Source organism: Mus pahari, chromosome 6, assembly GCF_900095145.1.
Source record: "Mus pahari chromosome 6, PAHARI_EIJ_v1.1, whole genome shotgun sequence".
In the NCBI taxonomy this organism is placed as follows: Eukaryota; Metazoa; Chordata; class Mammalia; order Rodentia; family Muridae; genus Mus; species Mus pahari.
The window spans coordinates 22373443-22386135 of NC_034595.1; the positions used below are offsets into that span (position 1 = coordinate 22373443).

Here is a 12693-nt window from a genome sequence, read left to right on the forward strand (position 1 = left end):
GGGGGGGGACACACACTCCCACAGCCAAGTTGTGCAAAGAAGCCAGTGAGACAGTGAAAGTGTAAAAAAAAAAAAAAAAAAAAAAAAAAAGGCACATTGAGAGGCCTCTGTGCAATTTGTTTGAGAAATCCCTCCTAAAGGGGCAGGCTGCACATTTCAGGATGCACAGAAGAGGATTTTCTCCTGACAGGGCTTCAATATCTCAATTCTATACCCCATTTGGGGGCAGAGTACTCTTTGGTAATAATGAAAACCAGGCCTTTGCAGATTCCCGACTCAGATGGCTTCATAAAGATCTGTCTCTAGTGCCAAACTCCTTAATAACATAATCCCCCCAATATAGGAGATTCTTCTTGGATAATCTGGTCCTTTGTCGAACTGATTCATTCCTCTCCTTAGTAACTTTCCTCCTCATTTAAGTCCTCTTATGCTTACTGGTTTCTTTACTAATGATCAATTTCTGATTCAAGCTGCCTGAGTCTAACTTGACCTTCCCCTCTGTCTCGTTTCCCTGGTGATGTCTTAGAGATTTTTAATGTGAAACAAGATCTACATTTTTATACAGAAATTAAAGACTCAGATAGAAAATGTAGGCATAATCTAGTTTAAGAAAATTTAGGACAAGGAAAAATATCCTCTGACGAATTAATTCTTTATTTCAAAGACTTTCTTTGCAGATGCCATCTTGAAACGCACTGTACTGGAAATGGAATCTTAAATTTCCGGTACTGCAGGCAACTGACTTGAGAGTTCAGAGCTAATATAGCCAACATGTCTCCTTGACTTTGAATTAGTTAAAATTGAATCAACTTACAAAGCTACTTTCTTTGTAGACATAGTCAAGTAAGTATTCAATAATCACATGTGACTAAACCTACTTCCTGACCAGTAAAAATAGAGATATTTCCAGCATCTCTGATGGTTCTGTGAGCAATGTTGGTGCAAATGAGCATGGCTCAGTGAGCAGCAAGCCTGAGTGTTCATTCATAAGCAGATAGTTGTCCATAAAAGCATCTATTTAACATAGACTGATAATACTGTAGTTAATTCTGCAATGGGAATAGGATAATATATAAATAACTCAGTAGATAAGGCCACTCTAATGAAGATACTCATTTTTTAAGAGATTATTTGGTAATATTGATCTGAGTGGGAGAATGAGGTAAACTGGTATGAAGCTAAGTATATTTGTTATCTGTGTTCAGATTGTCTCTACCATGGTTTTGCTGATGTGAGAATCTAAGTGCACCCTCACACTGTACCTTGATTGCTCCAGTTGAAATCTGGATCTCATGGAGCCTTCTCATGGTGCCATCACGGTCAACAAAGTAGGATGATGCAAGCTGGTGCAAAGCTTCAACACTTTGGGTAGCATTCCCTGACTTCCGGTCCAGGCGACTTTTGTCCATGTACATGGTCAAAGCCTCCTCTCCTGCATGGGAAAGGACAGAAGGTGAGAAAAGTTACTCCAATTTCATTGTGGGAGGAGGGGTTCGAGATCTGGGATGCTGAAAACAGACTTCTGCTCCAACCAAACAGTCTGAATATCTCTGTACCTATAAAAATCAAGGGCACAGTGGAAAAAATTGAATCCAAAGGTTGTTATAGATCCCATTAAAGCAATAGCCATAAATGATGCTCAGCAATCAAAGGCCATTTCCAAATAAACCTGTACATATATCTCAAGGGCATCATCTTACCTAATGAAGTCATCTACTTCTAAGAAGTTTATAAGGGATTTGGCATAAATATTTTTTCCTTGTTCTTCTGTTTTCTCAAAACTACTTAATTCTTCCTTTCTCTACATTTTTCTTGTCACTTTTTCACATCCACCATTTACTTCTTCTCACAGTACTCATTTTTAGACAGATAAATAAGAGGTAATCGATATATAGATTAATGATAGACAGATATAGGAAAGGGGGTGAGTACACAGCTAAATACGTAGGTGGATCATGAGAGAGAGAGAGAGAGAGAGAGAGAGAGAGAGAGAGAGAGAGAGACAGAGAGACAGAGAGACAGAGAGACAGAGAGACAGAGAGACAGAGAGATTTTTTAGATGATTGATGAATGAGCAGTAGGATTAAGATATGGTATAGCTGGGACCTCAGGTAGTACTATGTCCAATTTTCGGCGGAACCACCAAACTGCTCCAACATGTAACAAGGACACATGTTCCACTATGTTCATAGAAGCCTTATTTATAATAGCCAGAAGCTGGAGAGAACCCAGATGTCCTCCAACAGAGGAATGAATACAGAAAATATGGAACAATTACACAATGGAGTACTACTCAGCTATTAAAAACGATGAATTCATGAGGCTCTTAGGCAAGTGGATGGAACTAGAAAATATCATCCTGAGTGAGTTAACCCAATTACAAAAGAACACACTTGGTATGCACTCACTGATAAGTGGATATTAACTCAGAAGTTCAGAATACCCAAGATACAATTCACAGACCACATGAAGCTCAAGACGAAGAAAGACCACAGTGTGGATACTTCGGTCTTTCTTAGAAGGGGGATCAAAATTCCCATGGGAGGAAATACAGAGACAAAGTGTGGAGCAGAATCTGAAGGAATGGGTATCCAGTGATTGTTCCACCTGGGGATCCATCCAATATACAGTTATCAAACCCAGACACTATAGTGGATGCCAACAAGTGCTTGCTGACAGAAGCCTGATATAGCTGCCTCCTGAGAGGCTCTGCCAGTGCCTGACAAATACAGAGGAGGATGCTCACAGACAGCCATTAGACTGATCACAGGGTCCCCAATGAAGGAGCTATAGAAAGGACCCAAGAAGCTGAATGCTCCGCGCTACCTTCTCGCCAGCAAGAACGACGCGACACATCATTAGGATCCTTCCACAGTAAAGCTTTAATGCATCTCGAGAGGCAATGCATAAGCTACTGGAAAGTGGAGACCCCGAGGTGAAAAANCCTCTCCCTTATATAGGAAATGTTCTCCGCCTATGACGTGTAGCTCCCTGGTTGGCTGCTCACTATCAGCCCAGATGACGCCACGGGACAGGCAGGGTGCAAGGGATGGAAATTTACCGGGCACATGCGTAGACCGCTTGTTTACTAGTTAGAACACCGGATGCCAGCGCCATCTTGCCATCGCGATTGTGAGGACGGCTCCCCACAGCTGAAGGGGTTTTCATCCCCATAGGAGGAACAACAATGTGAACCAACCAGTACCCCCAGAAGGGAAATGAGGAAATGGATAAAATTTTAAATGTAAATAATGAAAATATCTATTACTAATAAAAATATTACCTTTCAAAAAATATATGGATGAATTATATCTTACAGATATAAAGACAATTATGTGAATATATATACTTTCTTCCATGAATTTTCCTAGAAATCCATATGTAGATTCCTAATACTACTTCTAATACTACTAAGCTATGATGGTATTGGATGTACATAATAATCTAGTTCAACGTAAGATTGTGAAAAATTCTAGAAAGGATCAGCATGTAGACATGGCTCCCACATTCCTGCCTCCATTGGCAGTAGGTTTCTTACTACCTTGTTGACATGATGCTATTTTAAATATGCTACATTAAGTCAAATGTATTATTGAATTGATTTCCATCACTTTTCTGTTTCCTTTTTAAAATGTAGTCTTTAGAAGTGTATCTGGTTTATAGTAACCCTTAAAAAGTTAGTTAGGATAAGGCTGGGGTAGAGTTCAGTGGTAAAGTATGTGCTCAGCATATCCAAACCCTGAGATTTAAACCTAGCCATTATTTCCCTAAAAGAGGTTTTGTGTATGTGTGTGTGTGTGTGTGTGTGTGTGTGTGTGTGTGTGTTTTAACTACAGAAAAGGAAGAAAGCATAAAAAGAAAGAAGGAGGAAAGGGAGAGGTGACATCAAGAAGAGGGAAGGGGGACAGAGAGAGATAAAATATGAGATGTTGGGTGAATTACTTGGTTAGTAGTAGTTAATGTCTCAGGCCTGGGAACTAGACTAGCCAGATATAAACTAGTCAGTGCCTAGAGAGAATTTAAAATAGGTAACAGTGCTTATGCTTGGGATTACAGACTTTTTCCACTATCCAGAGAGGGCTGTAGGAAAAAGCAGCTTATCATCATTTTCAGATTCCAGATGAAGCACTAGGGCATACAAACAGAAAGGCAGACCAGTGTGTAAAACCTCTGGGTTTTGTTTTGTTTTTGTTTTTTGTTTTTGGTTTTGGTTTTGGTTTTTTTTGGTTTTTGTTTTGGTTTTGGTTTTTGTTTTGTTTTGTTTTGTTTTGTTTTTTCTTTTTTGATTTTTCAAGACACGGTTTCTCTGTATAGTCCTGGCTTTCCTGGAACTCACTCTGTAGACTAGGCTGACCTTGAACTCAGAAATCCCGCTGCCTCTGCCTCCCAAGTGTTGGGATTAAAGGTGTGTGCTACCACTGCCCATCTGTAAAACCTCTGTAGATAACAAAGACCACACGTCCTGAGTACCTGGTCTGTCTAGTTATGCATACATTCATCAAGTAATACATGCTCCACTTTACTTCTATATTAAATATCACTGCTTTACAAAATAAACCCCACTTTCCATGTCTGCCAACAACTCTCCTCTGCCTAATGCAGCTCTCTTTCTCTCTGTTCACTGCTCTGCTCTGTAAAATGAACCCACTTTACCTCACTCTGCTTTTCTGTCCTGGATAACATTTATTCATTCTGCTTCATCTGATAAGATCTTCCCTTGGAATCTGTCTTTCTGCCTCCCATTCCTCACCTTATCTGGGTGATAATGCTTTCTAAGTATGCCCACAATTCCCTTCAATTCTGCAACACACTACTGTTCTTTGTTCTTCGGGGATTCCTGAGCTAACAGCCTGTCCCTTGCTCTGGAGCAGAAATACTGTGGGGTCAGGGTGCTTGTAAAGTTATTGCTACTTAACACATATAAGCATGAATTGTGTACTTAATAAATAATGCTATGATTGTACACGCAGAAATAAATATAGAAGCACACCAACTCTACAGCACTTATCTATTGACCTATCTACCTGAGCAACTAGATTGAAATATCCCACAAAAAGTTATTCCAAGTACATCATGACTTGCCTTGACCGAATTCTGTACAGGATATAAGTTTGCATTTTCTCATAAATCCCCCATTCCCTACTCTCTTTGACCCTGAAAAGTTCTAGCTTAGAGATGACTTTACATCCAAATGCACTTTGAGAGTCAGGGACAGTGGGCAGTGGAGAGAGTAAATGTGAATCACCCAATTCATCTTTCTAATGTTCTCAATGCTTTTCCTAGGGTCCAACAAAGAGCAGATGTTCACTTATCATTTGACAGGTAAATGGATGGGCAGAGGATGAATGTGTGGACAGATGATTGGATAAATGAATGCATCAATAGATGGGTAGAGAAGTCTACCGTAAGTGAATGCTAGGAGTTAAGGCAATGAGGCAGTGGAAATAAATATTCCACATGTCAGCTTTGGCTCTTGTAGAGGCCTATGGAACAGAAGGTGAAACAAGCTGGTTCCCTGAGGACTGAGAGCTGGCAGAAGCAAGCCTTAGATCAAGAGGGGTTAATCGACTTCTTGCTGCATTATTAAGACTTAATTTTGTGTATATTAAGAGAATGTGCTGTTTGGAGCTTCATTCCCACTTGGGCATTTCTGCAAATTGCCTCTTCACCCCACACAGGCCTTTCCTCAGTCTTTGAGTTTCTCCAGCATCTCGTCTTACTCCCTGAAGCACTTTTCCTCGGAGGAACAAAGCAAGACTCTAACTCCAGCTCACAGAAGAAGGAGAGAGCTGAACTCTGGCCATTGTACTTTCTGAGTCAACGGAAAATACAGCTCTGTGGAAGGTACTGTGGAACTGAAACTTGGGGATGCTGTAATATTCTTCATCCTTTCTTTAGAAAAATTATGATATTATCAGTCATCATCTCAGCCCAAACAATGTTTTCTGATATGCAATGTGGGGCATACCAAATTCCCTCCCAAGAACAGGTAAATGAACAAGGAAGGAGAATGAACACTCACACTTATAATAAGGTATGGATGTTGTGCACACATTTCTATACATGCACATACTCCAAGCATGAATGCCAGCTTAATCAGGCATATTTCACAGCTATCTAGTCTACAAAATGTTTTCTTTAACCCCAAAGCATGCTTTCAAAGGGACTACGGAAAATTACTATGCGTGGTTCCAGATACAGAATTTCTCCCTAAACTACTTTCCATTAGATCATTCTTATCAAGTGGTTTTGTGAATTTTTCATAAAAATTTAAAGAAACTCTTAAGTTGCTGGCCCCTTCCCTAGCTTGCTGTATGCTTCCCATTCCCTGTCCTTCATTTCCCTAAAGAGCTGAGCGAATGCACTTCTTGTCCTGTACTCAACAGTTCAAGGCTCATCTTTTGTTGTTTAATTATGCCCTTAGGAACTCACTTGACACCTCAAAAGGTTTATCAAAGCATTTCTTTGCTGTGAATACAGTGTTCCTAGGAAGAAAAAAAAAAAAAAAAACAAACCCTATAATAAATAATGTTTTCTACACTTCTTCCTGTAGAGATTGGAAAACTGATATCCTGGCACGAACGTGAGTTTCTGAATACCTCCCACTCTTCTACAGAGTGACAGGATCTGGCTTTAATCACGGATTCCCTGAGTTCTTTAGCTCCATTAAATAATAACTGCAATGATAGCAGCAACAATAGCGAGATTTGTGAGTGACAGTGTGCTCAGAATTTTCTTCCCTTTAGCCACATGTCAGTGTTTGCTATACATATTAAAAGAAACCTATTATTATGACAAGGTATAAAAGAGGAGACCAAGGCACAAAGAACCAAGTATTTGCAGAAATAACTTCTAAGATGACAAAAAGTGTCCAACAGAACTAGAATGCGACCAGGCTCATTCTAGATCCTGTTCTATTCCTTACAATTCTTTAATCCCTTCCCTCCTGGTACAGTAGTAAGTCCTTAAGACATTTTTTTTTTTTTTTCAAGTGGTGATATGTGAAGGACATCACACAGTTTCTAACTTATTGAACTTGATCCATGGTAAATCTCTCTCTCTTAGCTGTCCTGCCCCTCCTCAGTGAGGCCAGAGGGAACTTCCAGAGATTACAGTCCAACATTGGATTTCAATTCAGTGCTTTGCATATTTTAAAGTATTGTGTTGTAAAAACGGGAGAGGAACAAGGCTCTGTGAATAATTTACCACCTTGTCTTGGAGAAATTAAAAATATATTTCATGGAGAAAGAAAAGTCTTTGGTTACTTGTAATTTCCAGGGACTGAGACCAAAGCCCAGCTTTGAATGGAAGAGTTCTGCATCACCTATATTTTCCCTATGAAAAAGGAGCTGACAGTCATTTAAAGGAAAGGATATAAGTGGATGCCATTTTCTGTAGAAATCACCTCATTTTCTTTTTACAAATGAGTATGATTTTTACTAATAATGCCACATTGAAATCCTTCTTAATTTACTATCAGCTTAATAAGAGGTAAAGATAAACGCTGATCAGTTGCTTGCTGGGGAGAACAGACACTTTTATGAGTCGCCAAGTGGTTCAAGATACAACTGATATGCAATTTAATAAATAATGAAGGTGTCACGATCAGGAAATCTTAAATTTTGAACTTAGCTGTGTCACTTAGTAGCTCTATCTCCTCTGGGGTCTGATTTTATTATTTATAAAGTAAAAGTAAGCATTAGGTTTTAACTTGCAGTTCAGAGAAATGCAGCCAATATAGAATGACCACACAGCAGCAATCCTCATTAATTAGTGGCTAAAGTGATTCAGGCTGTGAATGAATTTAGTCAACCAGCATCCCTACCCCAAGTCATCAAACTACTGATTTTCTGATCATCAAAATGTATATAAAGGATCACAAAGGGCACGGTTCAGTAAGTAAACGTTTTGCTTTGCAGCATGAGGACCTGTGTTTGGATTCCCAGAACCTATGTAAATCGGTGGACAGGAGAACATATGGCTATAGCTTGAGGAGTGCTTGGGAGCCTGAAACAGAAGAGTTCCTGTGGGTTTGCTAGCCAAGCACTCCAACTCAGTAAGCTTCAAGTTCAACAAGAGAGCTCTTTCAATAAATAATACAGAAAGCAACTTGATCTTATGTCATTCATATGAACTTGTATGTATGTGTATTTGCACACATGCGCACACACATGAACATATCCATGCTCACAAATAGTGTATATTCAGTCTGAAAATTACTGCCAACCGCCTTTATCATGACACCCCGTATTAAATTAAAGTGGCCCTGCTCCCTTGAGGTAAGTATGGAATGTTCCAAAGAGGAAGATCCATATAGTAACACTTCAATCGGTCCAACAGATTGATCTCTTTTCCCTAGCTTGGTCCATAACCACGTGCATCTCATCAGCTCTATACAGGTGTTGAAACACTATAAAGATTTTCAGAAAGAACAGTGAACTTAGTTACTGAAGAAAGTAAAAGAAAAAAAAAAACATAAAAAACCTTAGAGCTTAAGGGATGTCAAAGAGTTCATTCAAGCAGAACACCATAACTTAAGTGCCCCAGTTTACACCAGTTCCCATTGTTCCTGGGGTCTTTTCCTTGGCTTCAGTCTACTCCCTTTACTCATTCTCTCACAGATGGATTGCCCTAGAAGGGAATATGGGTAAGGCTGAGCAGAGCAAAGCAATTGGCCTACTTTCCTGTTAACCTCTTCCAAGCCCATATAATACGCACATGATAGTCCACTTACATGAAGCTAACCTCCAATATCACCTTTAATGTTGACTGAAACAAAAGAATTTCCCTAAATTCATATGACATTTATTTTCCCGAAATTAGATCCCATTCCAGAAGAATGACGGCAATGATAACGTGAAGCATTTTTAAAGAATTTTCAAAAAAATATTTCATTCCAATAATTCATATTTCTGAGTTAATATTCCAAAATTAGACTTTATGTAGATGTGGATCATCTCTTCTGACACGATCTCAGCAGCCAAGACAGTTGGCATCTATGGAAATGCATGCTTTTGAGAGAGATATGTAACAGAGCCGAGACTAATATGTCTTGGCTCACAGAGCATCCCATTCTCCTGTCATCCTGGAAAAAAAATGATGGAATCATGGCTCTCAGTAGCTGCTGACCTACCTCCCAATGTAGCAGAGATGAGCAGGTGGGTGCCGTACTTTTTGATGATGGTATCAATGAACTGCTGAGTGGTGGGTCTCCTGCCAAGCAGACGAATGCTCCTTTGAAACTCCGGCATGAGGGGCACTGGATGACGGACTAGGTCTCTCCTTTCTATGGCTGTGTTCCTCACCTTCCAACGGGCAAACTCCCTGCACAGGAGAGACGAGCAACATTCCTCAGCTTACATCTGTAACTGCCAGCTGGAGACCACGATTCATCGCATTTAGTCACCTCTTCTAGAGGAGAGACTGCCCATACCTAGTTTTAATTTTATTATTACTATTATTATTATTATTAATTATTAATTTCTATTATTTTCAGAATACATCTCACTATGTAGTCAGTCTAGGCAGGCATTTACCTTATAACCCTGGTTAGTTTTGAGCTCAGGATGCTCTTGGCTCTACCTCTCAAGTACTGGTATGATGACTGTGTCCTCAGTTCTATAACTTCTTTTTATATTGGATTTAGAATTTTCAACTCCAGACAATTCACAAGTATTTACTGAGAATTATTGTGGTCCTTGGGATACTTAATCAGAGCCACAACCCGGCCCTTGAGTTTCTTGTTAAGCATCAAGAACACAAAAGTCAGGGGTAATTTTTTTTTTTTTAACTAAGTTTTTAATGGAAATACTGAGTTAAATGAAAGAATAATAAAGAGATACAAATGATAAATGATGATTTCCATGAATTATATATAGTTCATAAGAGTAAACACTCCATTCTTTTCTAATTATCACACCAGCTCTGGATTACTGTTCATTTCTGATTCCTTTTGTAGGAACAAGATCCCCTATCTACTTGCTTGCCCCTCACTCTCACTAGAATGTGAATGTATTACACAGAAACTTCTTAGTTTATGCCAGATTTACACACTAATCAGTTCAGTGGTGTTCTTCATGGAAGGATTTAGTATAAGTCTGAAAGGAGGAATGAACTAGTAAATGGGTGAAAGTATGTAAGGGAAATAGGAAGAGCGCTAGCAAGGGAATCTAGTAGAGAAACAAACAAAGACCAGGACCTGGGCTCAAAGCTACCTGAGACTCCAGACTTTTCACTAAGTAAATGTGTGTCCCGGAACTCATTTTACTACCATACTTTAATGGGAGTTTACATAATTCATAGTTTTAGGAAGGAACAAGGCAATTCTCTGAAAACCATGGAGAAAAAAATATAAATAACCGTCTTCACTTAATATAAAGATGATTGGAACAAAGAAGCATTAAATTCAGAGCTGCTTATATTGGTGAATCTACTACAAAGTCTGCGCTACAACACTGGACAAAATATGTTTCCTCTGTACATCTACAAAAGCCAATGGACAGTATTTATTTTTGACTGCCGATATGAGAATTCTATGAACGATACTGTGACAAAGACTGAAACTCACAGGGCATTAATCTAATGTTTAACATTGTTTTTTAACATTGTCTCCTTAAAACATCATATACATACACATGTAATCACTACAGATGCATTGGTAGTAAACAGGAAAAATGCAAACTAAGACAAGAGCCGAGGCTTGGTAGTTATTGGCTCTGGTTGCTTCTGCTCTAATAGCACTCTTCATTCCTACCAATAATGCAGCTTCCCTGGAGTGACCACTTCATTGACCTGCCTTGTTTACATACTCTGGATCCCTGAGACAAATACAATAGTCAGGGGAGAGGGTAAAGTCAGCTCAGATAAATGAGGAGAACCAACATTTATTGAAAGTTATCTTTCCCCCATCCCCTGTTAGAGAATGGAAGAGGAAAATTAGATAGATGAAGACAGGGCCACCAGGTAAAAGAAAAGTGAAAAATCATTAGAATCGTGCTGGAATATGCTCAAGTAATGTGCTGGTGTAATCTGACCCTTGACCCACAGAAACTCGAGTTCAGAAAAAACGGCTCAGTACCAGGATTCATCTGTGAATCCAAACAGCTATGGTAAACATCAGGATAAGGAAGCATTTTCTATGATTCTAAAAACAGCTCAAATGCCAAGGCATTATAAGATATCATAAATGTATATGTAAGTCAATCAAGTACAATCAATAAGACTGTAAAGGGTACCTATGATCATAAAATAGTGCCTATGCTGAGGAAGCTGCCCAGGAAGGAAGAGCATTTCCATATTGTTGTAAATTAAGTTACACAGGATGCATAAAGAAGGATATGAGTATTTCCTGGCTGAGGAACAGTTCTGAGAGGAAGTCATGTGCATATTCAAGTTTTAAAGATTGAATGCAGTGTTGACTACAGTTTAAAACACTCTTCATGTGGATAAGAGGACAGCAACAGAGTCAGTGATTATTAAAGTTACAATTTAGTATAGGAGCACCAAAGTAGAAGGTGAGGAATACAGGAGTGGGTGGCATGAAGAGAGGATATAGGGAGACAACAAGGCAGGTTGAGGGAGGAGTGTAGAAAGCCAACGAAGAAGTAACAGAGTAATTTGCATTGTAACCCCAGTGAGTTCTGCACTCAGCAGCATTGACTCTTCTAATGAATATCAAGTTATGGAATACTGCTTCATGAGAAAGTTATAAAATCCCGGCATATCTTCTTCAGCTTCATTTCTTCTTTCCTTATTACCATGCTGTGAGATTTCCATGGGCGGAGCCATGTTATGAAGCTAGCCAGAAGATAACTGAAGCTTCGTGAGATACCCACCCAGTTTGATAACACATAGTGAGGTAACACTGTTTATGTCACTAAAGTGTGAGAAAACTTACAACTCAACAATTGATGATTAATATGAGGTAAGGTGAGTCACCGAATATATCTGCCAAAAGTAACTTTTTTCAGAAGCTCAAAAATTAGACATCCAATAAAAATATACTGCATATGAACATGTTTTTCAAAATCTAGCCATAAATTTTCCATGAGCATATTCATTTAAAACTCATTTTGTGGGTTGCATTTTCTTATGAACTTTCCTATATTAGTATTTATCTATATACAGGATTATGTTAACTTGCTGAGGATCACTTTGCCAGTTTGTTGTAGCAAACTGCTAATATAAATACACAGACCGCTTAGTCCCACTTCTAATGTAAATAAGGAAAGAACATATAAATAACCAACATAGAGACAGAGCAGTAATGCCACCCACAGTGAACAACAACAAAGCCATGATTAATTTATTCTTTAACAAAATTCATAGTCATTGGGAAACTCACTGGGTATATATCTAGAGACCACTATAACTATTGCTTTTGACAAAAATGGAAGAGAATCCCACTTCTAGTTCCCAGCTAATCTCTCATGAACTAGGTGTAAGACTTGTCATAAGTAAAGGCACATGGAATCCAAACTATGTCTCAGGTCTATTTTAAAAGCTTGAACATGGGATTGAAAGGGTGGCTCAGCTGTCAAGAGAGCTTACTGCCATTTCAGAGGACCAGAATTTGGTTCTTGTACTTATTAGCAGTTTATAATGGCCTGTAACTCTAACTAGAGGAGACCTTGATGCCTGTGACTGCATGGGTATCAACATTCATATATATATATATATATATATATATATATA

The 12693-nt window shown here is 38.9% G+C and overlaps 1 protein-coding gene across 1 annotated transcript in view; it reads right to left on the bottom strand.

Annotated features, from left to right (window-relative positions):
- The window catches only part of Brinp1 (BMP/retinoic acid inducible neural specific 1), a 184886-nt gene that overhangs the window by 65849 nt on the left and 106344 nt on the right, over nt 1–12693 (bottom strand). The window contains exons 3-4 of the mRNA XM_021200011.2: nt 9134–9324; nt 1263–1432 (exon numbers count right to left, since the gene is read on the bottom strand). Of these exons, the coding sequence (XP_021055670.1) occupies nt 1263–1432; nt 9134–9324 (361 nt within the window). The remainder of the gene's footprint in view (nt 1–1262; nt 1433–9133; nt 9325–12693) is intronic.